At 41.3% G+C, this 27,977-nt stretch overlaps 1 protein-coding gene across 4 annotated transcripts in view; it reads right to left on the bottom strand.

The window, feature by feature from the left end:
- The window catches only part of tln1 (talin 1), a 106,765-nt gene that overhangs the window by 5,883 nt on the left and 72,905 nt on the right, over positions 1 to 27,977 (bottom strand). For 2 of the 4 annotated variants that reach the window (XM_044334612.1, XM_044334614.1), the window contains 25 exons: positions 27,845 to 27,938; positions 27,403 to 27,492; positions 25,842 to 25,964; positions 25,515 to 25,658; positions 25,225 to 25,386; positions 23,533 to 23,673; positions 21,996 to 22,177; positions 21,119 to 21,251; positions 20,396 to 20,497; positions 20,073 to 20,243; positions 18,765 to 19,013; positions 18,366 to 18,485; positions 18,088 to 18,234; positions 16,380 to 16,546; positions 14,663 to 14,846; positions 14,306 to 14,431; positions 13,671 to 13,787; positions 13,268 to 13,453; positions 12,605 to 12,712; positions 10,185 to 10,187; positions 5,870 to 5,975; positions 4,095 to 4,219; positions 3,639 to 3,764; positions 2,922 to 2,984; positions 2,655 to 2,837 (listed from right to left, as the gene is read on the bottom strand). In XM_044334612.1, the coding sequence (XP_044190547.1) occupies positions 2,655 to 2,837; positions 2,922 to 2,984; positions 3,639 to 3,764; positions 4,095 to 4,219; positions 5,870 to 5,975; positions 10,185 to 10,187; positions 12,605 to 12,712; positions 13,268 to 13,453; positions 13,671 to 13,787; positions 14,306 to 14,431; positions 14,663 to 14,846; positions 16,380 to 16,546; positions 18,088 to 18,234; positions 18,366 to 18,485; positions 18,765 to 19,013; positions 20,073 to 20,243; positions 20,396 to 20,497; positions 21,119 to 21,251; positions 21,996 to 22,177; positions 23,533 to 23,673; positions 25,225 to 25,386; positions 25,515 to 25,658; positions 25,842 to 25,964; positions 27,403 to 27,492; positions 27,845 to 27,938 (3,352 nt within the window). The remainder of the gene's footprint in view (positions 1 to 2,654; positions 2,838 to 2,921; positions 2,985 to 3,638; positions 3,765 to 4,094; positions 4,220 to 5,869; positions 5,976 to 10,184; positions 10,188 to 12,604; positions 12,713 to 13,267; positions 13,454 to 13,670; positions 13,788 to 14,305; positions 14,432 to 14,662; positions 14,847 to 16,379; positions 16,547 to 18,087; positions 18,235 to 18,365; positions 18,486 to 18,764; positions 19,014 to 20,072; positions 20,244 to 20,395; positions 20,498 to 21,118; positions 21,252 to 21,995; positions 22,178 to 23,532; positions 23,674 to 25,224; positions 25,387 to 25,514; positions 25,659 to 25,841; positions 25,965 to 27,402; positions 27,493 to 27,844; positions 27,939 to 27,977) is intronic. The other 2 variants (XM_044334613.1, XM_044334615.1) reach the window with 1 other exon arrangement.

Genomic DNA, 27,977 nt, shown 5'->3' with positions numbered 1-27,977 from the left:
AGGGTCCAGTTACAGGCTCCACTACCAATTGTCCAATTATTTGTTAACACACTTGCCGCTCTGGCCTTTATTTGGCAGAGAAATACTAGTTAACTGGATGTAACTCCAGTTAACTAGTATGTGGAGCCCTCTAACAGGGTTCGCTATTGGTTTACCGTACGAGCCTCTGCCTCGGCACCTGAGAAACTCACCACCCAATCAGGATATAGCAGTGCAGCACCCTCCCACTATAAAACCCCAGAGCTAGCGCTGCTCAATTCCCTTTGAAACTCAGCAAGAAACAACTAGGGCCAGCTCTGCTTGTGGTTAGAGGGCTCTGCACGTACTCATAGAACTGGAGTTAAATCCAGGTAACTACTATTTCTATTTTGTACATGCACCGCCCTCTAATGGGCTTCACTATTAGTTATCTCCACAGGCGAAAGCTGTAAGGGATGAGATCTACTCCGAGCTGGGCCCAAACCAACACTAGTCTGAACCCAGCCACAACCAAGAATCAGCAGCAGTCCAGTGGTTGAGCACTACCTGCCTGAGGGTCTTGCTTGCGCTGTTTGTCCCGGCTCTGGTGCGGCTGAAACCTCCAACCAGCGTTGGAGGTTTCTCATATGCAGCAGCCACAGGCGCACCACTGGGTGAGCTGCTGACATCATCCCAAAGAGCAATATGACGCACCCTGCTGGCACTGAGGCTGCGGACCTCACACGTCCGGTCAGCTGCGATAGCGCCTCCACACGCTCCTCTGACAGTTGTGCAGTCATGGCATGGGAGTCTATGTGCAGACCAAGGTAGGGCATCTGCTGGCTCGGCTGCAGGGCACTTTTGTTGGGGTTGATGGTGAAGCCCAGCTGCATGATATACTGGATGACCAGAGCTGTGTGGGCTTCTGCCTACTGCCTAGACGCGGCAAGAATCAGCCAGTTGTCTATGTAGGTCACAATTCTCACGCCCCTCTCCCAGAGTGGTGCCAGTGGAGTCTCCACACACTTGGAGAACGTGTGCAGGGCCAGAGAGTGTCTGAACAGGAGACGGCAATACTGGTACATCCATCCTCCCACTGCATAGTGCAGGTACTTCCTGTGGTGCAGCAGTATGGGGATGTGGAAGTAGGTGTCCTTCAGATCTATGGATGTCATCCAGTTACCTGGCCAGATGTCTGACCATTAGCATGCAGAATGGTCTTTATACAAAGTTGCCATTCAGGATGCGCAGGTCCAGTATTGGTCTCATGACTGAGAAGAAGCCCCTCCATACCTCTGAATGGGGAACCGTCAAGAGTACAGCTATCTCCTTCTCCAAGGTTGCCCTCTTGTTGGGGATGTAGAGAGAGGTCTGATGTACGCCGATGAACGGAGGAGGTTGGCAGCAGAGCTGCAGTGCATAGCCCTTCCACAGAGTTCTGTAGTTCCATAACAATGCCAACTCGCCACCATGGGACAGGACAGAGTTATTTGCAGTAAATACCATATGAGCAGCGCTGCTTGCTTGTGAAGGCGCTGCTCCGGCAATGTGCAGCAAGGAATGGCGACAATTAGCTAGTCAATGAGACATGAATAGCCTATTAACCACTAATGCGTGTGGGAGATCTGCCCATGATGTGGAGGCTGAAGAAGAGCGGAAGTGACGCACTGCCCTCCCCTTATTTGCCTCACTGGAGTAGGAAAGGGGAACATCCCCTCAGGCCCAGGTAGGGCACCTCTCATGGCTATCAGTGCAATTGTCTGAGACAACCTGTGTGTCAGAATGTGTAGTGCTAGGATCATTGCTTTTTAACAAGGACCTGGTGGACAGTGGTGCTTTCATCAGCAGGCACTGCTCCTATTCTCTCAGGGTGGACAGACCCAGCCAGAGGTGCCTGTGTACCACCTGAGCGACACCTACCAGTCAAGAGATCCTGCCAAGAAAGCCCTGTTGTTAGCCAGTGCCACCGCCTGGACAGCATTGGCGTAACAGCAGTCAAAAAAGCTGGTTGTTACTTTGTTATTCTCTGACGGGAGCAACGGTTGACAGCCAGGCCAGAGGGAGGCGGAGGGGAGCAGGCAGACCCTGACTGCGTCCTCAATGGGTGGCACTCCCATGTCCCACTCCCAGCACTTGACAGTGGAATACAATAGTTGGCCATTGCCGGAGGCTTAGCAGACAACGGAGCGTCCCACTCACGCTGTGCATAGTTGAGAATGGGCGCCATCTTGGGACAGACAATGCATGAGTGAGGCCTCCCACGCAGCCAGGCAAGGAGGCCTGTGGTGAAATCCTCGCTTGGAGCCCTGGAGTACAGTGGGGTTGCCATCCTTTTGGCGGCCAAGGCAAACATGCCAGACAGGTTGTCGAGCAGGTACTGGCAGCATAGGCGAGGCACACAAAGCGCAGGACTTGCTAGCAGCCATCTTGATTCTTCTGCGATACCAGATGGTGAAATGAAGTTTGCAGAACATCCATTTTCAAGGTGGCTGAGTGAAAAAGGGAAACTAGCAGCGCTATCGCTGGGGTTTTATAGTGGGAGGTTACAGTGCAATTGCTACCTCCTGATTGGGCGGTGGGTGCAAAGCTCTTTCTCAGGTGAAATAAAATGAATATGAAAAAATGAAATATGATGCCCTGAAGTGCCACAGTAACAGCATAGTAAACATGTACAGTGTGAGACAGTTTGTGCTGACCTGGAGCCTCTTCATGGTCTGGGAGTCCTGGTCAGCCTTGACCTTGCAGGCCACCAACAGCTGAGCGGTGGACGCAGCCACTTGCTTGGCTGATGAGATGAGCTTCTCCTCGCTGGCGTGTCCCTGAACCGCAGAGTTGGCTGCTTCACACAAGTTGTTGGTTGCTGCGGCAACCATTCGAGCCTGAGGAGTGAAAGGCATCGATAGTGAGATGTTTTACTAATAACTTCTCTAATTCTTAAATAAACCTTGAGGAAAGAGACTTACAGCTGAAATCAACCCTTGAGACCACTGTCCATCATCCACTGCATTGGCTGGTATTGCTCCCACCTGAAAACACAGGGAAACTGACTCAGAATCATTACATTACTTTTGGTAAATGATCAACTAGTTTGTTGTTTAAGTTCATCATATAGTTCCTAATACAGCATACTTCTTTGCTAACATACTTGTAATATACTAACAGCTATAAGAAGACAAGAGAATGCCCAGCATTAATCCAAAAAAATTGTATCTTAAGACTTTTTCTCACGAGGAAGTTATTGATTTATAGTTGTCCACATTTCCTTTAAGGCCCTGAAAAATGTATTTTCTCTGTCAGCTTGGGGTCATACATGAACAAAAACTCATTACTGCTGTCGGCCTGTACACAGGTCCTAAACTTCACACTCGGCAAAAATTGTGTTTCAAAAATGTCAATGTCTGGATAGCCTAAATAGAAAAATACAAATTTCTTCATGTTGTTCTGGCATATCTTAACTATGTTTGTTTTTGTTTAGTGAAAAGAAAGGTGCTCTCCAAAAACTGAAGAGTTTGTGTTATGTAAGCATGTTTTGGGTTTTCTTTGGGGCATATTATGGTGTGCAGCAGAGGATCTCACTGTTTTCAGTTTCCCAGTGAATAAATGTTACCTGCAGTACTCAGAATGGTCACTGTGAGTAGATGTCATAGAATGTTCATTCCTTTAGTTGGGTTCAGACATACCTTCCCTTGAGCCACCAGCTCCCTCTGTGCTGCTGAAGCAGCTTTGACCAGAGCACTGGTGGCAGCTGCGATGGACTTGGCTGCCTCCAGAATCTGCTCCTCAAAGTTCAAGCTCTCATCTGCCTCCTGTTTACACGAGAGGGAAACCAACAGTCAATAAACACACTATGTTACAGGGCTGTGATGATCTGTGGAGGATTTATTCAGACAAAAAGGCTTCATCCTTAAAAAGGTTAATAGGGATAGTCTGCAGCATAGGACAAGCTGGTGTCAAGAATAACTTTGAAATTGAGGAATACTAAAATGCTAACAGGCTAAGGTCTCTGGGACAGCCTTCAGTAATGGTGTGAGGAGCTGATAGCCCAGCGGACATGCAGCACACACACTGTATGTGACCCTGTGGTGAGGTTAACAGGCTCAGTGTGAATACTGCTGCTCTGTAAAAAGCCCTCTAACCTTGGGCTTGGTCCTTGGTCTCAGCTGCTCCAGTTTCTTGGCAGCTGCTTCAATAGCTGCTGCTGCTCCCAGCAGCTCGTTCTCTGCGATGACTGTGGGATCCTCGGGGTCCACCCACTCTGTGCCTGTAACACACATGCAACAATATGGTATAATGGTAATGATAACATGGCTCTTATTATCAATCATCCATATATATTTTAAATTCAAAATAAATTACATTTTGTTTAAGTTTTATCTGATCTTATGTGCCTTCTTGTTCATTTATGTCTGTATAATTGTTGTTTTTTAAATGTATTCTTCCTCTTTGTGTAAAGCTGTTTTTTGTGTGACTTTTGCTATATTATTACTATTATAAATGTTGAAATTATTAGAGTGTACTGGTGAGTGAAGACATGACAAATTAATGGGTATGGGGTCCAGTTCCGGGTTAATAAAAGACCAAGATTCACTAAGCTCTGAACATCTTATCAAATCTTGATTCTCCTTACTCTCTTATCATCAAACAGCAAAGTCTTCTACCTGAGAGGCTGTAAGTAATGCATAGTATGTGGTGTATTTTTACTTATAGATATGGAATGCATCCATGGGTAACTTGCCAAAAAGCTGAATACATAACTTGGATGTTGTCTCATTTATGTGCTCTTTGCAAATCAGTGTCTAAACTCAGCCAAAGATTGTTTGCTAGAGATACTGTAGAAGCACCACTCAACAACTGTCTTCCCTTTTGTAGTTCAAAGTGATGAAGAAATGACTTCACTGTTTGCGTCAGCTTTAGGAGTTGGAGTCTCATAGTTAAACTTTGATTCATATCATATTAATATTTGATCAACCTAATACAGTAAAAAATAAGATGTGAAAAGTCAGATATATTTCAGCAGAATTTCATATCTTCTGTTGTTCAACTCATTTTCAGGTTGGAGCTACAGAATGTCATTATTAAATTGAATTTTAAGGCTGTGATTCACAACTGCAGTGTTTCTGCCCTCCCAGAACAAAACTCAAAGATTCAACAGAACTTTTGATTCTTAGTTTTTTATGACTGAAGTTGAACGGCGAACCTTAATAGATTGGATAGGGCATTTAAAGGGATTCAGATTCGATAAGTGAATTCGATGCTGGATTCGGAGCTGATAAAATCCAGTTCTCCTAGATGAAGTTGTGCAGCTAAAGCCATGTAGGCAGCAGAATTCAGTTGCAGCTAATGTCTCTTAAACTGGAGCCCAGGGACATTGATCTGTGATATAAAGCTCTGAGGATGGCTAACCCTCCACCCTTCATGAAATTGTCTTGAGTTCAACGTAATTTGTACTTGACTCTTAAGAGCGGGATTCCAGGACAGAGGTGTGTGAAACTGTAGATCTCTGAGGGGGTATTTACTAATCCTTCTTCAAATTACTGTCAGGGCTCATTTGCATGAAGTGTTCTAAATATTATCCCATGGGCTATTGAAAAGCAGTGTGTATCGCTGTCTGCCTTTTGAGATACTTCCACTGGGGACACTGAGTCCGAATTTAAAGTTGTATACCTAGTGGCTTAGAAATGATTGATTGCAATTCTTATTTGATATTGTACATCAGTACTATATTTGGAATTGTCTTATTACCATGATAAAAGTTCACTTATCAAAAAATGTCTGGTTAGGGTTAGTGTTATCCCTCCAGCTATCCAGCTGCATCCAGACCCATTTCCACAAATCAATATGGACATGAAGAGACACCTCAATTTTTCTTCTGATGTCATTTTGTTGTTGAAGAAGTCAAAGGTTAAGATACCTTTCATGGCCTCAGCAGCTTGGATGAGCTCAGTCACAGAGCCTGCCACCCGCTTAGAGTAGCTGGCCAACTGCTGCTTCATATCATGAGAGGGCTTCTGGATGATCTGTGGGAGAAGAAAAAAGTCACAACTTTTAATTTAAAACTAAGTGATGCTTGATGTGTAAATCAGGTTCATTCAAGTGCGCCTAGTTCCACAATAATAGAGATTTATAGAACAGAAGTGTGAGTATGCATAAATCTGATGAAAAGAATGTGTTTACATACTTCTGTCTTTGTGCAGACACAGAACTTTAGTCATGAACCTACACAGAGTTTTATATACCTGACACCTGGATTTCATCCTGGCCTTAAAATAGAAATGGTAAACTTTAGAATGTATAGTCATACACTCATATTCATTATGGAGAATTAGATGATTTTGGACATAACAATCTGAGCACAGATTTACACTTAATCAGATTTCTTTAGTTTTAAACACTGATGCTCGGGGGCGATTTTGGCTCAGGAGGTAGAGCGGGTTGTCCACTAATCAGAAGATCGGCGGTTCAATTCCCGGCTCCTCCAGTCTGCATGTCGATGTGTCCCTGGGCAAGATACTTAACCCCTAATTGATTAAGGAATGTGTGTAAATGATTAGATTTCCTCTGATGGGTGGGTTGGGAACTTGCATGGTAGCCTCTGTACCCATTCAGCGTATGAATGTGTGTGAATGTGATTCGTAGTGTAAAAGCGCTTTGAGTGGTCGGAAGACTAGAAAGGCGCTATACAAGTACAGTCCATTTACCATGATGCAACTTTGTCATCAGGAACTCTCACATCAAACATGTAATAGATGGAGGAAATGATACCTTGAATACTTGTTAAAAGTATGCCATGTTAGGCCCATCTCATAATTCAATGAAAATAATGCCAGACTATTTTGATTTGGAGCTCAGATGTGCGTTTTGGTTTCAGTCAATGACCTCAGAGTGTCCTAGGTGGACATGTAGTATTCAGGTTGGAGTGGTGTGTGACAGGTGCAAGGCATTAACAGGGCTCAGCCCATACCCAGCTTAAGTTTATTCAGATGTGTTGTCATGAGAAGATAGAGGCAAGGACCTAACTGCACAGGAACGCATGCAGTGGGCCAAAGTAACGCAACATGCAAACACTAACGCATCCACTTACACATAAACCACATACGGTACACCAACAAACTGATAACAAACTGAGACAGCACATGTTCTGAGAGCACACTATGGCCTTGTGATTTAATCTGTGACTTTATGAGGTTTACAGGTCAGAAGGCTCCCTGTGCAATGTGTTCATTTCATGAAAAACAAAAACAAAACCATGTCACTGAGCAGCATGATCAGCAGGTCAGTGTTAGTACTGTATTTCCTACAGAGGTCAATGGCCGGAGAGACTGTGGACAAGCAGGCTGGATGTTGTGCTGTTCCAACCATCAGAGGGCAGGAACACAGGCTCAGATCACATCTATAAAAAGTACTGTATTCACCTCCATTGGACTTTTTCATGTTTGTTTTTTTACACTTTATCACAATGGATGGAATAACGTTTTAGACATTCATTAACAGAAAATATACTTCATTATCAAAGCAAAAACAAATCAATGCCAAGTGATTAAAATTATGCACAAATATAAAACCAAATGAAACGACTGTTCACCTGCTTAACTATGACACACCTAAGTCAGTGCAGCGAAGTCAGTTGCTCACACAAGTCAAATGAGTTGTTTGGAAATCACCTGTGTGTATTCAAGGCGTGACAAGTGATTTTAGGTTAAACTAGACTTGCAAGCAAGTATACCAGGGTCCAAGCATAGACTGTATAAAAATAAAGGACGTAGCCACCGTGACATCACCCATTGGTTTGTGGACTCCTGTTTTTAAGCCTCAAATTTGGCATTTTGACTGTCACCATCTTGTTTTTTTGGAGCCAGAAGTGAAGAGAAGTGACCATATTTGGACGAGAGTATGGAGCTGGGGAGGAGTTCTCCAGGGTCCAACTGCACTACCTCACGCACCGTTGTGGTAGCGACTTGTCAATCACAATGTAGACATGCCCTTAAGCATACCCTGCTTTATCGTCCATTTTACTCTAAATGGGGCTGAAACTTACTAAATGAACATCAAGCTGTATTGAAGACTTGGAACCAGCGATTTAGACCATAAACTCATTAGGAAAGTATATACTGAGGTAATAAATTAAGTCAGAAGCCATTTTCTCATAGACTTCTATAAAAATTGACTTTTTGGAGCCAGTGGAATTACCCCCTGCTGGCCATTAGAGAGAATGCAGATTTAAGGCACTGCACATGGGCTTCACTTTTCAGAGCTGGAGCTACCCGCTTGGGTCCAAGCAACTGATGCAACTCGGACCAGAGGCTCACTGTCTCTGGGCAACCAGGAAGACAATGCCATCACTCAACAGGGCTTCAACAGTTGGTTTAGTATGCATTTTTTTGTACGCTTGGGCAGGGTAAGACGCACTCCACTTGTGCTCACTGCCACAACCCCGTCTCTTAGAAATTGCATTTATATACTACTAAACTGAAACAGAAAGAGTTAATGTTAATGTAAAGAGTTATGTATTTGGCAAGTTACAAATATGTTGTCAATTAATGTATCACTAAAATGTTCAGTGACACAATATTTCTTGTTTTTTCTAACAAATGATCTGATCTTGCAGTATCATATCCATTGTAGTAATTAATTCTTTTTTGGGGGGGTTGTAGGCACTGTCAGCATTTGGTTAAGGTTAGGGACAGATCACGGTCTTGATTTAACACAGAAAAAAACCCCCCACACACACACACACACAATGTGTTCATTGACATTTAAGCAAAACCAAGATCTTTTGCCAGCCTTAACCAAAGTTCTTTTTTTGCCTACATTTAACCACACATCGGACTAAGGATGCAATCTCTGTCTCCTCTGTCAACATCCTGCAATAGGACCCCAACCTCAGTGTAGCAGGACATAAATGTATAAATGTACCTCTTCATTAATTTGAAAAACTGTTGTCAATGCAACATTTTTAGGAAAAGTATTTTAGTTGTATATAAATGTAATTTCTAGGAGACAGGGTTGCATTGCAAAGACCTGCTCCAGCCTTGGGCTACAGGGGCCATGGAGTCCGAGTGTGTGTTCAAATAAATCTCACTAACACATTTTGCACCTCATTCAAGCGCATCTACTTTAATGATCACTTTGAGCACAGACAGCAGAAACTGAAAGTCTGCTTACTAATTCATCTGCACTGTTTGTATTTGCATTTGTGTTGGCAAGACATCAGCCTGATATCTGATATCAGACAGCTGCTAGCTAGTGTTAGCTACCCAGCAGTTAAAGACAAGCTGAGTACAGTAGAATCCACACACTGTTGGATTCCAGATGGGTTCCATGGTTTCACATCTCGTAACCCGAGATAATGTCTTGTTAATAAACACAAACAGAGAGCTCAGATCGGTGTGCAAAGCCTTTTTTCAGTTCATCCCTCTTGCATATGTGATCACTAGATCTGCTATGAGATAGCCAGAGTCAGCTAATCATCCTGACTCACAACAGTCCTGTAAACTGCAGTTTACATCACAGTTTATGGGACTATTGTGACTGAAGGAGGCTAATATTTCCAGCTATACATGACTTTTTAACATAAAGTAAGCTTTTTGTGCCTGTTGTAGTAACTTGATTTCCTAAAGTTAAATACTTAAAATATCATGCAGCTCTAACTCAACCACTTAAAACAAGAATCATCCACATTCACAAAATATTTAGCATATGAAAGAGCAGAGAAAAAGCAAAAATCAAAAATCAGTCTCTGGATTTTAAGAATCATTATTGGATGAGTCAAATAAAAATTAATCAGAAAATCTTTTTTTTTTTTTTATCCAGTCCTAGCCAAGACCAGCTCCAGCCTTGGACTACAGGGGCCATGGTGTGTGAGTGTGTGCTTAAACCAATCTCAAGAAATCCTTCAACACTAAAAGGCACAAATAAAAATGAATATTATAAGTTATTTTCCTGCTCACTGAATCAATACTTTTATGTTGTTACATTTGGATACTTGAGTTGTGTTACTTTTATATATTTATTGCTTTTATCCGTATTGCAGTCCATGCACATTTTGTTCTTTACACCTTAAACCTCAAAGAAGTTTGTGTTCTGCTGCTCCCAGGTCTACTCTGGCTTTGTTCTGCTAACCTGCTGCTGATGGTATTCTGCAGGATTGTTGTGCTATTACATATGCACTGAAGCATTCAACCAATGCAGCTCCACACTTGTGCGGGTCAGTCATGTGGTGTACTCACCGGCTTGCACCGACATCAGTGAGCCACAAGTTTAAAGGAACATTGACAGAGCATTGGGAAAAAGAAAGAAAAGAGGTCATCAAACACATGACAGCTGATATCAGACACATGGGGGAGAGGTTTGCAAGCATGCAGCCATCATGCTGTGAGATTGCAACTTCTCTGGGCCCAAACTATGTTATTTTGTTACTATGAAGGAAATGATAGCCACAACATTGGATAATGAAAGGATTTAGCAAGATTGCACATTTGAAGATGCTTTGGAGAAAATGGACCTCTCAAAAAGTGGTGACTTGTTTTAAATCTAATTTATACTGGGATGTATATAGGATTAGATTTTTTTCATAATAATCGAACAAACTTTCCCAAACAAAGACAATTCAATTGAAAACGAATAAAAAATAATTTGAAATAAAGAATCACCTCAAAGGTAACTGCTGAATTTTTCAGTTTCAGTTCTGACACAAAGCTCTCAAGAGGGCCGGTGTCACAGGGCCCTTATGTAAATGTAAGTCTCTTCTTAACTTTCCTTGGTTTATTATTAGTAATTATAAACAGCCAAATGTTTGACTGTTTTGGCCTTCATGGTCTGCAAAAAAGCTAAAACTAACGTACTATTTAGCCAGTGTTGCTGAGGGACTAATTTGGGTCTTGTTGACATTAATGTTGGCCGGAGTTGTAAAGACGGAGGTTGTTAGTATTCATCCGAGAACATGAATCTCAGCGCTGCTGATTCCTTGGCTTCTTTCGCTTCGCCAGGACAACATAAGCTAATGACACAGGACTGGACTCAGGATGGAAGAGCTAGCTGTTTTGCTAACAGCTAGCATTGGGTGTAGCTTGGACAAATTTGACCACCAGCACTAGCTGAACATACACCAATGGGCATAATATCAAAATGTAATTATTATGTTTGTTTATCCCAATAACATATTGTGCTGGCCATCAGCACAACTTTCATTTTGTAACTATTTTTGAATCATTATGGGATGTCTTGAAGGGATGTTCAAACAACGGTCATTCAACGTCTAAATAGGTGCATTCCGATTGCCTCATGGTGCCCTGCAAAGTGGACTACACAGGATATTCAGCCATATTAAGTAAGATTTCAAACTGTAGGGAGCAAAAAACGCTCAGTTCAAAAAGAACTATGAACTGTTTAGGGAAGAACTGAACAATAGTTCATCAATTCGCCAGAAGTTGACAAGCAAGATTACCCATCAGTCACTGTACCTTGCTGGAGCGCCAAAAACAAATAATGGAGCTTACAAAGGAGTTGGTGGACTATAAAGAAGTATGTCAGACTAAAAGCAGTGAGGAGTTGAAGGTCTGGCATTTTTGCTCGTTTTACCTCAGAGGAGTAAGGTTGACAAAGGTGACAACAACAGGGTGCATGATACCTGCCGTTAATTTCATGCAAATTCATAATTATCAAGGACAACATAATATTAATATTACATAATAATAATCTTTAAATAATCAACCTATAATACTACATAATAATCTGTAAATAATCTGCATAATATTAATGTTTTTAGGAATAACACTGTACATCTTGTAAATTAATCAAATCACATTTATTCACAAGTTACATACATTTCAATAGAATAAGTTTTGTAATGTATCAGTTTTTGTTTCAATATATATTCAGTATTTTATTTCAGTAGTGTAAAATTTCCACAGTAGCAGCTGCTTTTGTTTACTTTACCATGGTAACGCACGGAGGGGATGACGTCTGCGCTCGAAATTCAATTTATTTTTTATTCACTTTCAATTTCATTTTCTTTTTTGAAGAGATGTTGTTTAATTAGTATTATGAAACAAATCTAATCTCATAGATGTTGAGTTATTAGCACCACTGTGGTGCCACTCAGCGAGACACCCCCATGCTGCTCCAGTGAAACTCTTCAGCACTAGCCAACACATACAGTCTGTGGTACAGAACAGGTCCTTGGTGTTAATGTGTGTAAGTATGAGAGTGTAGAGTGGGGTGTTGCTAAAAAAAAAATGGTTAGAAAAACTTGTGGCCTAATAGAACAGAGTTTACCACACTTAACATACAGGTGTTTCTACATTCTCCTTTTGTTTGTGGTTTTAAAAGGTACTTGTATGACTCTACTTTGAGAACACTATCACAACACTGCTCAAAGTAAGTGAAGAGAGATTTGTAGCGCTGAACATCATCAGTGATGTCTTTTTACTCTGATGTCCTGTTCATTCAGGTTGAGTTTCTGCATGAGGTGTTTATTCAGTTAGTCACTGTGGCTGGGTCCACACTGTGTTAGTGGTTGTCATATGGCTACAGATTTCTTGCATTTCAACTACTGTTCACCCAGTCACACACAATGGGTAGCACTGTAAACTACTGAAGTACTGTATGTGTTAGTATGTATTCAGGTGTGTGAGTATTGGTGTCTTACCACCAGCACATGCTCCAGCAGTCCAAGATATCCAGTAGCACATTCGTTACCATAACGCAGAGCTCTCATCTGGACGTCCTTGCTGACCTCTGGGTGGTATGCAGCTTGCTGAAAGATCCAACAAACAGAAATCAACATCTGAACATAACACTGACGGTATAAGCAGTAGGCCATTTTGCATGTTGAAATGCTTGCAATGCCTGTAATGACAAAACAGAAAATATCCATAGGATCCATAAGATATTACTAAACTTATAAAAACATCTTATTCCAAGGGAGCTTTGCACTAACAATGTAAAATTATGCTGGTCAATTGCATCATCCAAATATATTATAATCATATAAATATTATTAATTCTTATAATTAATTGGGAAAAGTTGCTCTATTTTTCCAGAGGAACATAAGTCGCCTAGTTAGAGATGGATGAAATGTAATCATTAGTATCTCTGCATTATCTTAACAAAATGTAACAATATTTTAAAAAGTACTCAAAATCTCATGGGATTAGTTGCTTTTGTAATAATATTTGTTGATATTGATTTATATTTGTTCTCAGACTGTGACAGATTTTGGTAAAATTTCACTTATCCTTCATTTAGTCAAGACAACTGATGACTTTGTCTCTATCACTAAATGATTCCCTATATGAATCTCCTGTTTACCTTGCAGGAGTGCAGCATGTCAGCAATGGCCCTTCTGCTGAGGTTGGCCGTGGCAATGATGTCTTCCTGACGACAAGAGTTTCCAGCAGCCACTGCCTTCGCTGTTGCCATAGTGATTCCTTTAGTCATGCGAATGAACTCCTCGGGTGTGGTTGTCTTTGCTGGTGGGTCAGAACTGCTGAACACCTGTGTGGTAAAACCCGGGGACTGTTAGTGAAATACTTGATACAGTATCAGACACAGGACCAGTGTTCTAAATGAATCCCACATGCTGAGAGAGCTGTGGTTTCATTTAGTAATCGGCTATAGCTTCTCCTACTGGTTGGGGTAGTGAACAACATTCCAAATATTGACAAAGATACTGACAACACAATATTTCCATTTAAAGAGTGTCATTACTAACAGCCAACTCCTGTCTGATATGTTCAATAGTTGCTTCCAATGCTCTGGTTCCCTTTGTGGCTTCATCCTCCACTGCCTTCACTGTCTTCAGGAGCGATGTTACATTGGTCACCATCACCTACAGCAGCCAGGTCAGATCATATGACAATAGATTATACTGATGGCAAGAAATAACTGCTCATTATAATACATGTCACAAAGACCACAAAGATCTGAATCCTATATTCAATATACAGTACCTCTCACAGCATAGAAATGGTTTTGGAATATACCTTCTGTGTCTACAGTTCAACAGATGACATACCACTGAAATAGTACTGTTGTTGAAATGTCTGTTTTTCATATCTTCATGTTTAACATGTTCACATGCTGTGTATACAACATTATACAACCTACAATATAAGATACAATAAAAGCTGTCTTTGTGGATCTATATATGTATTAATGTAACAATTAATGTAATCTATTAATGCAACATTCACAACGATTTCACACACCAAGAGCAAGCTTTCTCTCTCAAGCTCTCTTCTTGCATTCATACCGACACCTTCAGTGTGAAGCAGGGTGTTGCTGTAGAGGAGCAGAGTACTCTATGGATCCTCACAGATAAATAAAAGTAGTACTTTTTGTATTTACCTTTGCAGAGTTCTTAAGCTGCAGCATGCTGGGGTCATCATGAGGTTTGCCTGCAGCTGCTTTGGTGGTGCTGATGAGGTTGGCCAGAGCTTTGGCCACATCTTTCACTGCATTGATCAGGACCACCTGTAGAGTGCAGAACATGGAGCTTTACAGTGTAGCTTGATGCTTCACATATGAAATGATTGCTCCTATAGGCACCTAAAATATGTTTCCTAGTTTGGGGTCTGGATGTGTTTATGAAGTTAGAGGTCTGTGCTTCCCTGCAGATGAGACGGTCTACAGAATTCTCCAGAAAAGACAAACAAAACTGACAAACATAACATGTTTTGTGACAGGAAGTTCTGCTGTCCATACCTGGGTCTCTGGGTCTTCAGAACCGAGGCTGGCAGCTCCCAATTTGACCACATCGGCCAGTTTGGTGATGGTGGACACAGAGGACTGGGCAGCCTGGGCCAGTTTCTCCTGGCTGGCTCCAGCACCAGACACCAGCAGCTTGGTGTCCTCCACCAGAGCCTTGGCTGTCTTCAGGATGCATTCTCTGCAAACAGGAAGATTACAGTCACTAACTATCATTGAGGAGGTTCATTAATGCGAAACACTGCATTATTGAACCTGATACTACTGTATCATAACAGATGGCATTTTGCCATCCAACAGCCTTTAATAGCTGAAATAAGTTAAAGCTGTAAGAAAAACCTGAACTAATGCAATCTTAATGACAACTAGCAGCATGAACCGGTTCTAATGCTCATGTTGTGATCAGTGCTTTTCACTGCTGTTAAAAATCAAGTTACAAACTCTGCCAAAAAACACTAGGTAGTACAGTTACTAATTGACTCTATATTGAATGTATTATTTTTGTAAGTTGTCTTTATTGCTTTTGAGTCACTATTTATTCCAAAACTATTTGAGTTCCTTTTCCTTATAAAATATTGTTTTAATTTACCTTAAGGCTTCACAATCAAAGTAAAGAGAATAGTGAAAATCCATGAGAAGGAAAATAAAGGAGATGAATGACTTTCTGTTCCTCAGACTTGATCTAGTAGGTCGATGCAGAGGTTCTTTAACACATTACTGGAACCAATATTAGAAATCCCACTGTTTTACAATATGTATGAAATGATTGAGAAATTGCAGGAGTATAATCTTCAATCAAAAGTACTGAGATATAAAAGTACTAGTTACTAAGATATAAATGTAACAGCAAGGGTCATCTATTGGGCATCATACATGATTATTTTCATTGATTCATTGATTATTTTCTCGATTAATTGATTAGTTGTTTGGTCTATAAAATGTCTGAAAATGGTGAAAAATGTCAATCACTGTTTCCCAAAGAACCAAAACGACATCCTCAAATGTCTTGTTTTGTCCACAATCCAAAGATATTCAGTTTACTGTCGCAGAGAAATAAAAAAACAGAAAACATTCACATCTGAGAAGCTGGAACCAGAGAATTAGGACCTTTTTTCTAAGAAAATGAATCAAAATGATTAATTGATTTTTAAAATAGTTGCCAATTAACTTAATATTTGGTAGCTAATCAATGCTCTACTATTGACTAGGGACTTGTTCATGACCTTTGAACAACTTCAACAAAAATATAACATGCCTGACCATATTTATTTACAATATATTCAACGATAGGAAGCCAAAAAAAAAAAAAAACAATATCAATATTTTGTCTCTTCTCGTTTTGTACCATTGTTGTGATATAGTGTTGGATATATTTGTCAACCACTCTGTCCTGGTATTGCTCTTGTGGTGGTATATTGTACTTTGTGTTTTTGTCATATAAAACAGAAATGAAAAGAATGAAAATGGAGTTGATGTACTTCTTTTGTGATGATATTGTTTTTTAAAATTAAACAAATATTTTAAATGGCAACTAATGGTGATTAATTGCAAGAAATCATGTAATTAAATTAATGACTGCCTACCCCAGTTCTACTTTTCTTGGCTTTGGCTGTGACATCATTCTTGTAATGATCTAGCTTCCCTTCAGAAATCAGTGACACTTTCCTCTACAGAAATAACATCTTTTATAGAGGGTCTCTGCAGTGAAGAGTACCTGTGGTCAGCGAAGGTCTCTGCGTTCTCTCTGTTCAGAGTACCAGCAGTGGCAAACATGATGGTGGTGTCGAGGTCTGCAATGATTCCAGACACAGCACTGGCTGCTGTGATGCAGGCCTGGGTGCCACGGTTACCTGCCTGCAGGGACGCCAACACATGGGAGACCTGCAAGAAGACCAATCTCTCATGACCACCGTGAATGAAACAAGAACAAAACCCCCATGGATGAGCCAATTCTATATGTTTGATAGGAATTTCAAAACTTCTAATGTGATAAATATTCTGACAGTTGCACTAATATAATGTTTATATATTAAATAATATCCAGGTGTAGGACACCATGGCTTTTTCTTTAAATTCATGAACAACCTTTCTTTGATTTCAAATTGAGGAGGTAGTGAATGTGCGGGTCTGACAACATGACAGTGACCAAAGTTAAACACTTTGATCCAATGGAGATTGAACAGGCCTCCTGAAAGGCCATTTCTGACCAATAACTAAAGAACAACTCCACATAAACATGGACAGAAAACCCCTCTCCTTATCTCCCCAGACCAGAGTCATAAACTCTATCTCACATTCCTGGAGGACATTCATTGAGTCTTTCTGCAAATCTGAGCCAAATCTGAATTTCTGTAAATTAAATGTCTAATCATTATGTAAATCATATCATGTTGTTCTTCATAACAACTCATATAGAATAGTATAACTTTGATAGCTGTGCACTAGTATATTCAAAAGATATTAATTTCTGATTTTATTAAATTTTACAAAATGTAACAATACTGCCATCTATTGATAAGGTTGTAACTTCAAAATGACCTTTTTAAATGTTAAGTGTTAATGAGTGTTTATATGGTAACTATGCAATGGTATTTCAAAAACACATTTTTTTACTTTTGCTTTAATGACCTTCTGTAGCCTAAAATATGGGCTGCATTTAAAAATAAAATAAGGTGCTATAATAAAGTGGATCAATCATATTGAGCTCTTAGATCGTTCAGATTTTCTGCGCTTCACAATCACCACAATCTCGGAATATATGAGACAAACTGGTTTTGAACTGCCTGTGGAAGTATTTGCTGTGTTTTATGCACGTAAGTACAGTCATAGTGTATTGGGCACTGAGCGCTTCCAAAACGTGGGTGACCATGTACCTGAATAGAGCAGAGGAGAGGACAGAGAAGCTAGTGTGACCATAAATGACAGCAAAATATGGTAGAGACTCAGCATAGTTTCCACTTGTCTACACAGAAGGCATAGCACATTTAGCAGAGCAGCATCAGTGAGTGCTTCATGTGTCTACACAAGAGGCATTCAGGTACAATGTTGAGCATATATTGAAAAAAGTTCAGTTTGTTTTATTTATTTGTAACATGAAGTCTTGTGTTTCCACAAAATAGTATTTGCTTTTGAAGTCATGTCACCTCACATTGAGTTTATCTGCTACTGAATACTAGTAGTATAATTTGAGTGAAGTCAGATTAAACTTAACTCGGCATTAAAGTAAGATTACAAGAAGCCAGTGAAAGCCTGAATCCTCAACTCAAACTGAAACATCGCTCTGAAGAAGGCAGCAATGCTTGAACCAGATACCCGGCGGCTTGCTGACAGCAGTACAACCAAATTGGGAGTTAAGCCGACAGCAAAGACTCAAAGTCAAAGAAGAGGAAGAAGAGGAGTAAAGTGATTGGTTGTGATCTGACCTTCTCAGAGACTTTGCGGGCGCTTTCAATCAGCTCTTTCTTGGTGAACGAGTCATTGGGGCTGCACTGCAGAGCTCCGGCTTTGGTCACCAGACCTGTGCAACTGAAACCCAGCTCACCCACCTGCTTCTTAATATGAGAACCAATCTGTGGCAAAACAAAGAAAGAAATCTGAGTAACAGCATGAATAAGATGAAAAATGAGACATGTGGAGCTGGAGTGGCCTGTGAAGTGTCTCTCAAAAGACAACATGCTGAGATGTGGCTGGTTTTATTTACTTCATCATTCTCTGCAGTCATGGCTGCATATTTGGCCTCATCTGCTAGATTTCCAAACTCATTGGTCAGCTGGTTGGCTAATCCCCCGAGGTCATCAGGGTTGGTGTTAGACTTGGTCACCTGAAGAGAGATGAGAAACCTTATTAGTAACCAGTAGTGGTCTGTGGTATAGGCAACATAGGCTACTGCCCAGAGTGCCAGTACGTTGGGGATACACAGAGAAGGACAACAAATAGGCCCTAATTAATCATATATTAGACTCCTGCCACACATACACATGCACCTCTCCAAAATCGTATTCACTCTGCAATTTGTACATTACTACAGACTGAAATGTCCATCACATGATGAATGTGATTAAGTACTTAGGCTTGCTGGGTGATTATCAAAATGCCTTACCATCTCCTGCACAGTGACAGCAATGGCCTTGGCTGTCTTAACCATGGTAGTCTGGTAGTCAACAAAGGTGCCTTCAGGTTCAAGTGCAGGTGCGTCTTCCATTTTATTGATGGCATCGTTGATGGAGTCCACCATGCCACCCACAGCACCAGCAGCACCAGCTGCTTCAGCCAGAGTGGCACCCAGGTCATCTACTGCCTCTTTCATCATCTGCACCGACTCCTCCAGGGCCTCCTGCATATGTGCTGCCTGGAAAAAGGAGCATTTGTGACTTAGTAATGCAGAAATATATTATTTAATATGTATATCATCATTTAACTCACTTGTTAAAACTGTATTTTACTGGCTTGCTTTAACATCACTTTCACAGTTCAGTTTTGCAATTTTACTTCAGCTTTTCCTGTGAGTCTGAAGCTAAGCTAAGTTGTCAACAGTATCATTTATACAGTGTGTTGCTAGTCAGATACACGGTTGGATATCATCAAGCTATCTTTTACATTGTCAGATATAACTTACCAGCAGCTTGTCTTTATCATATACTGCTCAAACAATAGAACTGGCGTGCTCAACTCATATGTCTTCAGAGTATAATGGGTGCCAACCCAAAAGGCACAAAAATAGAAAATGACGTCATCAGCACTCACAAAGTATGTAACACTTTTAATAATGCACAGCAGCAGAAGGAAACTAGATGTGTTTCCTTCTTCCTATTGGACATCTATGTAGCTGTTAAAACATTCTATTTAATGATAAGTATAATAAATTACAATATTTTTGAAAAATATTGAGTTATGTTTAAGGACCAGTGTGTAGGATTTAGTGGCATCTTGCAGTGAGGTTGCAGATTGCAACCAATTGAATATCCCTCCCCTCCCCCTCCCTCTCCCCTTCCAAGCATGTGGAAGAACCTACGGTGGCCACAAAACTCGCAAAAAACACAAACAGCCCTCTCTAGAGCCAGTGTTTGGTTTGTCTGTTCTGGGCTACTGTAGATACATGGCAGTGCAACATGGTGGGCTCCGTGGAAGATGACCCGCTCCCTATGTAAATATAATGTAGATGTAGCTATCATTGAAAGGTAACAAAAACACAGGAACTCAATGACAAATGAAGCTGCTATTAAGGTCAGCAAAACAAAACACATTAAATAATTACTAGATAGCATTCAATAATTCACCATATTATTGTTCCTGTGCTATGCTACACCACTCAGGACTCGGTCTCAAAATTAAAGGGCTGTGTCATTTGGCCAGGTTTCTCTAGCAGCTTCTCCTGAGGACTCTGTATGATGAGTGACAGCATCAGTACCTTGGGGTTTCCTCCAGCCTCCTTGGCAGTGTAGAGCATCTGCAGGGCTGACTCTGTCAGGGTCTTGGTCTGGTCTAAGACAGCCATCTGCTGTTGGCTGCTGACGATTTTGGACGCTGTCCCAATGGCTGCCATGATCAGGGGCTCAAAGTAGCTGGCCATCTGAGATACCTGTTAAAGTGTGTGGGGATCAAATACATCATGACAAGTTCAAAACACAGATTCTAGAATAAAAGAAACATGTCAGGCTTGAACAGGTGGCACTAGTCCCCCTTCAGATGGACCACCAGTGGAGCAACATAGTCCAGTATTCAGTGTTTTACCTTGTGACCCAGCTGGGAAGCCTCAGAGCGAGCAGCCACAGCTACGGGTTCAATCAGATTACTGATCTCATGGACCGAGACAGCCATCTGCTCATGGAGAGCCTGCAACACACACACACGGACACAGGTGAATTAATACACTCAAGCACAAATTTACCTCCCCTCTCAATCGTTCCCAATATAGTTGTCAGATGTCAGGAACAGCATTCTCATTGTTACATTACAATGATGAGTTTTCCTCCATCACTTGATTGCCTGAATACACTTGAAGACTATGTGAATTGTCTGACAGTTAATTCTTGACCTTGGTAAGAATATACTTAACAAAATAATCTTGACACCCGCACTCTCAAGGCTGTGGGATGTTGAGAGCATTGGAAAAAGCTGGCAAGTGAGCCTTAAGTTTTGAATATTTTGTCTTAGAAAATAAAGCTCAAAGGTCCACTTTTTAGATTTTCAAATGCATCTCATTTCTTCTTCAGTAAGTAGAACTTTGAACTAATATGCTGAATACATCATGAAATTTTAGATATTAACAAAGGAGGAAAAGAAACAGTATAATTTTAGATGAAGAAAATTTAAGATGACAAACTGAAAAAACAGATCTTCAACCTGAGAGAACTTCACTTACAACTCAACACACAGAGGTTCTGACAGTTTACTTGACAGATCTGTCTGTAACTGGGTCCACATAAAACCGTGTGTGTGTGTGTGTGTGTTTACCTCCATGGAGATGTCCTCTCGGGGTGTCAGGTGTTGGCTGATGGCAGCCAGAGAGGCCTGGTCGACCTCACGGATGCAACCATTCAGCACCTCAATAGCATCATCACATTCTCTCTGGCCAGGAGCCTTTTCTCTACACAAATACACAAGCAGATGGAGATGTTATTAATCATCAATCTGGGTTCTCCACTCCTCATTCATTATTTTTTCCAAGTCATGTTTAACAAAATGCAGACCTTAGTATGAATTGTCATTGTGCATTTTATTTTCCCATTAGTCATTAAAATGTCTATTAGTATATCACTATATTGGTTGGTGATGGGTTTTTCCATCATGAATGCCCATACATGTAAAGCTGTTACAGAGGAGTGTCAAAATAACCAAAGACAACTGACACTAAGATAGTTTCCACCAGTTTGATTCTATTCTTGACCATCCTGTCAGCCAACGACAGAGAGCTGACTCTCAGCTAAATAGTTTGAGTGGATGTCTATCTCTGGAGTACTACAGTTCACATAATGTTAACATTAATTTTTAATTACTGTAGCTGTCCAAGGGGCCATTTTAGTGTGTATTTTATCACTCTATGTTTTAAAATATATCCAGTAGTAGAAACGGTAAGGCTTGATCAAGGCAGGGTAGTGCCTCATTAAGCCGAATTTTTATGATGTTATTATTTACAGTGAGTGTCTGTCCTTCCTGTTCACAAAACCACTAAGATTCAATATATGTAGAGCTGGAAATGGCTCTGCTGAATGTGGAAGTACCAATCTAACATCACCGAGAAGGAGGGGGTTATGTCAGAACAGGAGATGACCCCTGAATCTACCAGAGAAGGTACAGCTCAACTAGTAGTTGTGGCAGTAGCAGAGTGTACCTCATGTTGGTGATGAGTTTCTTGATGGAGTCAGACACAGTCCTGGAGTGTCCAGCCAGCACTGACCACTTGGGAGGATCTTTGGGGTTGACAGCCAGAGAGCGGGCAGTCTGGATCAGACCAGTTGAGCTCTCCAGCATCGTCTTCGCTGCCACCAGGATGGGCTCCATGGCTGCATGACCCTGAGGAAGGTGAGTCGATGAGAATGAGTCGCTGAAGTGAGAAATACTGAATGCTACTGTCTCCAAAAAGTACAGTTTAGAGACACAGGAAGGAATCACACGAGATTCTTACCTGACCTACAGGTACACACCCTTACTAGTGCTTTCTTCTTACTTACAGACTCAACTGCATTCAATGAGCACAGAACTGAGAAACAAGTCAGCACAAGCGAATAGAAATACTCACACACACAAACTGGTCCTGTGCTACTTAATTATTTAATGTAGGACCAGACAGTGAACTATCATTGTCAGATCATGCTCTCATTTCATTTCTGATTTAACTTACTTAATTAGCGCAGTGCCCGCTCAAAACATGCTTGGAACAGGCCGAACACAGAGGGTATCAGTAGACGCTATAATTTACCCATATTCCCTAAACGTCTCACATGCAGGCTATTGGTAGATGCTACAATTTACCAATGTTCCCTAAACACCTCGTACGCAGAATATCTGGAGACTAAAATTTTGAGTTGAGCTGAAGTTGATCGGATGAACTGTAGTGCCCATTCATTTAGTGCGTGAGACATCCTACACTATGTCTTGAACATACATACAAAGTTCTTATGTGTGAGGAACGAGAATAGAGCTTAACTCTCTAAACTTTTTCAATTTATTCTCTATGGTAGTTCTTATCACTACGGATGTAATCCCATCTCCGACCACGATGTGGGTTGCAATGGCAGAGTGGTGTTTTCCGTATTTCCACGCGCTGACTCCACAGGCAGAGGAAGAAGCAAATCAAAGTTGTAGAAGCAACGTTGTTAATGAGGTATTTTTATATATTTCTGAAAATGCCTGAGACATCCAGCACTAAGTCTTACACGTACATGTCGAGTTTCATTCACAGTAACGTTACACAGAGCTTAAGTCTCTTGAACGTTTTCAAGTCATTAACACTATGGATGTAATCCCACCTCCGACCACAATGTGGGTTGCAATGGCAGAGTGGCGCTGTCCGTATTTCCACTCGTTGACTCCACTGGCAGAAGAAGCAGCAAACCAACGTTATCGACGTTATTGATTTTATGAGGTATTTTTATATATATATTTCTGGAGAACCTCTTATCCAAGCAACTTCACACATTGACAGTGTACTTCCCCGTTTCCCCAGCAATCCACCCGCCAGGTATGAAGTAGATCAGATGAACAGTTCTCAAGATACGCAAAGGATAAACCCACATACATACATTAATATAGACAGACAGAGATTCCTTGCTTTATATAGAGAGATAATACCTACTTAGCCTCATCAATGTAACAGTTGATGTTTCAGTGACTGAGTGTTTGGAGTGGAGGTTGAGGTGAGGACATACCTCAGGGCTGATCTGAGCAGGAATGCTGGCAAACTCTGGGTTGGAGGCAAAGGCTGTCAGATTGTCCACAGCTTCTATCAGGGGTCCAGTGGCAGCCTTACACTTCTCTCTGTTCTCCTGGTTAAAGGCTCCGTCCAAAGCCTGCACAGGGGACATGGTCCTGAATCACAACTTCCCAATAGACCATGCTACTAGAACAGTGGAACAGTTAATGACATATGTATGTAATGTGACAGTTCTGGACATGGACGGATTAACTTTCCCTGGGCAAAAATGAGCTGAGCCCCTGTTTAACCCTCTGTGTAAAGTCTAAAGTTTCTTTAGGCTGCAATCATACAATAGTCACAGGTTTGTTGTGTGGTATTTGGATTAAACACAAATAACTTAAGCTAAATGCAACATATAGGCACAAAACTGAATTATAACTGAATCAAGTCAGTTTGTATTTTGATTTAAATCAGCAAAAAACAGAACACACACAGTAAACCAGGAGCCTGCTTGGTTATACAGTTTGGTTCTGGATTAGGACTAGAATTAAACTAGGTTGAGTAAGTAAGTAAAAACACAGTTTAATTCAATCAAGTGACATAATAATTGACGTTTACAGCATCAACATTAGTACCACATCTTCAGGGCTTTTCACAGTATGCATGGCCCTGATGGCCCAGGGCCTACAGTTTCACAAGCCATGTCATTTTTTCACTGATCTGCACAGTTCTTTAGATGAAACACAAACAGGAATGAGCAAAAGGGGCTTTAAGTCCCTAGTTTATTTCCTGAGATTAGTTCCAGTGATTCCATATTCCCTGGAACTGGTTGGTCAAAAAGGGCTAGTAGCTCTTACATTGTTAACAGACAGCAAGCAGTGACGGCTGCCACTCTCATGAACGCACACAGCTGTTTACCACTGCTGTTGGAGTTCATGATGTTTCAACTTTTTCAACTTGCTGTCACAACTCGCCATGTGACCTTGTGACCACACCTAGGTGGAAAGCAGCAGTCTGTGGTGTAAGGCTTGGTAAGATCAGAGGTAACTGGGTGCCATGGTGGCAACCACTCGCTGTGTGAAAGCACCTTTATGGCTCATTAGTTCTTGGGACTATTTGGTCAAAAATGGCCATTCACCACACTCAGAGTAGGGTTATCCGTGATCTTTCAGGGTAATCCCCAAAATCACAAGGTCAGTGAATAACTGTAGGGAAGAAAAAAAATCAATCTTCAAGTCCTTTACTATGACTGTTCCCTTGCTGTAAAGGATCAGTTTGCCAACCCTCTTCCTCCACACCATTACAACATCAGAATAGGGAGGAGCTGGGTTGGACAATTTTTGTAACATTTTGAAACTGACAACCACTCAGTGATGTGTGTGTGGAGGTATAAGAGTAGGCAGGTTTGAACTTCTCTATCAAGATCTTATTTTTCATTCCTGATAAAACTACTTCCATCACTCTGCATGTGTACAGCTGAGAATAACACCATGAATGCCTTGGAGGAGAGAGTGTGCACAGACATGGTCTGATGGCAACTGTATGAACTAGTTTATTTGAAGAATTACCCAGCCTTTAAGGTTAACCAGAGTTAGGGTTAGGGTAAGAAATCCAAACCATATATTTGCTTTTCTCTCAACATGGATTACTTACTTTCAATTAATTTGCTTTTGATGATGAATGTGAAAAGACTCATACTACAAACCTTTATGGACTTGACCAGGTTGGCGGTGGTGTTGGCCACCTCTTTGGCTGACTGGACAAACTGCCTCTTGGCAACAGGGTTGGGAGTTTTGGAGGAGGCCAGGCGGCAGGCGTTACACAGTGCTGAGGTGTGTTTGGCAACAATGGTAGCTGCAGAGAGCACCTGGGCAGAGAAACAGTGCACTGGGATAAATAAATGATTCAACCACATTCAGTCTCACTAACCAAGACGAAGAAGACTGATGATAAAAGTGGTCATTAGCATGATGTTGCAGTGAGGGTGGCATGTACTTGTGACTGGGTGCAGGCTGGGTCAACCAGGTTCTGACAGGCCATCTGGATGGACTGGTTAGCACGGGCAAACTGAGCGGGGTCCACCAGGCCCTTTTGACCTGCTGAACTGTTGGGGTCTGATACACCCACCAGATAGGCAGCCTAGGAACATCAGCAGATCATTGGTCAGTTTACAACCACCTCCACAGGTCAAGTGCATGTATTACAAACATAACCAAAACACACATCTTGCCAGCCTTCTCCATTTTATCTCTGAGCTGGTATCTCTTAAGTGGTCTTGGAATACAGCAATAATAAAGTAACCTTCAATAATGATGATTTTACCTGTGCAGCTGCTTCAGTGAGACCACACAGGGCTTTAGAGCCACCACTGACTGAATCACCAAACTCTGGCAGGTTGGAGTTCTTGGCATTGTGGGAAATGCCAGCCATGGACTCACCAAGGATCTGTCAACAGAAAGCCATACGCTTTAGTTTGGAGAATGACTTCATTGTGTGGGCAAACTGGGATATACACAATGTCAAACCACTGAAATGTCTGTAGCAGGGTCCAAAAAAACTGTCAAGTACTGATGCTGGCATCAAATGTCTGGTCAGATTCATTATCTTCTTTACCTGATCTTTGATTAGACAGTTTCTTAAAAAAAACTCAAATTTGGTTTAAACAGTTCTTAAGTTCTTGTTCAGCTGTTTGTGTAGGGGACTAGGGTAGGGACTAACATTAGTATCATAACAAATTCAAAAGTTTCTTCTTAAAGTAGTGAAAAACCACACTATTGTACATGTTCTGCTTTATAGCACAGCAATTGGAAGGACAAAGAAACATGGACAGGATGGGCTTGAATGTTTAAAAGGTCTGCAAAGAAAATACAATTTCTATTCATTTTAGAGGTCCATAAATTCCTTATATCTCTTAATAAATTCCAAGTAAGTTTCCTGGAAAGAACTATGTAATTTTGGACTAGTAATGAGTAAAATAGTGTGTTGAATTGGTACACTACCAGTAACTTAGAGTCTTCCAATTCAACAATTCAACTTCTGTAAAGAATAAAGTTTCCAATAAAAATGGATAATGGATGAATATTCACTTGGGTTGAAATGATGCTCTTCTCTCAAGAAAATCTTTCAAGGAAATCTTTCTGGAAATCAACAACTGTTGATAAACTCAACATAAGGAAACTCTGACCTAAACAACAGTCTCAGAACTCCATCATTATTTTGCCTTTAGGCAGTATTCAGACTAAATCAGGTGGTGTGGCAAAATCGCCAGTCCTCCCATTCATTCCCATGTGTTTCACCTGCAGGCATTTTGGCCGCAGTGGTGCAACACTGGCCTGCGGCCAGCAAGTTGAACCAGAGTCAAATTTTGGAGAAACACAACCCACCGTCACTGCGGCTGAAGGCTGCAGTGGCCAATCACAGCTGGAGATCAGACTGATCAGAGCTGTAAAACCCTGCCATGAGGGAGTACAAAGACGTTACTAGGAGGGGAGGACATTTCTCTTCGTTTGATGACGTTAAAAGTAAAGTTAGACTTTGCTGTCAGCTTCCTGACTCATTTTTAAAAAGATGAGAGGAAAAAAGAGAGAAAGAGAAAGAGCTCAGAGCACCAGCAAGAGAGAGAGCAGCTGTGGTCAAGTGAGCTGGAGTGTGAATAAAGAGAAGGAGCGCTGGTAGTGAGAAAGCCAGTGAATCAGATCAATAAAACGTTATTTTTGGATTGTTTCACAGCGCTTACGTTCTAGAGCACAAATAAACACGCCAGCACCCCCACACACCTCTGCTTAACCCTGCGGCAGTGAGCTGCACCGCCTGATTTGGTCTGAATATGGCCTTAATTAGTACCACATTGTATAGTTACTTCCAGAAGCCATGTGTGTCCTACCTTGGAGTTTTCCATGACACTGTCGATGCAGTCAAAGTAGGACAGGTCATTGACAGCTTCAGTCGGGTTCTCCAGCATCCCCCTCACTGACTGCACACACAAACAACACAGTCACAACACACACAACAAGTACACACTGTACTTGCACATCTCAGCTGACTGTCACATGACCACTGCACTGTCTAAATGCTGCATTAAATCCTCATTTCTAATTTTCTTTATTATCAATAATTTCCATTTTCATTTTTTTCAGATCGTATCCATGACCTGAGGTAATAGTTGCACAAGTCTGGATCAATCATTGTTTAAGTCAAGAAATTCACATTAAAATGGACACACATTTGGTTGTCATGTGAACCAGAATCAACATATGAATCAGTTGCCCACTCACTGATACAGGATTGGTGGATTAATAGATGGATGGTTGTATTATTGTAGTTACCTCCAGCTCCCTGAGAGCATTGTCGCACTCTTTCTGACCTGGAGCCTGCTGAGTGCACATGGTGATGAGCTGGTTGATACTGTCTGTAACTGCCCTGTGGACACAAGCTCAGAGATGTAAGAGACACATAAGC

This window comes from Thunnus albacares, chromosome 18, assembly GCF_914725855.1.
Source record: "Thunnus albacares chromosome 18, fThuAlb1.1, whole genome shotgun sequence".
Lineage (NCBI taxonomy): Eukaryota > Metazoa > Chordata > Actinopteri > Scombriformes > Scombridae > Thunnus > Thunnus albacares.
Note: the sequence above shows the minus strand (reverse complement) of the source record. Positions and strands in the feature narration are given on the sequence as shown.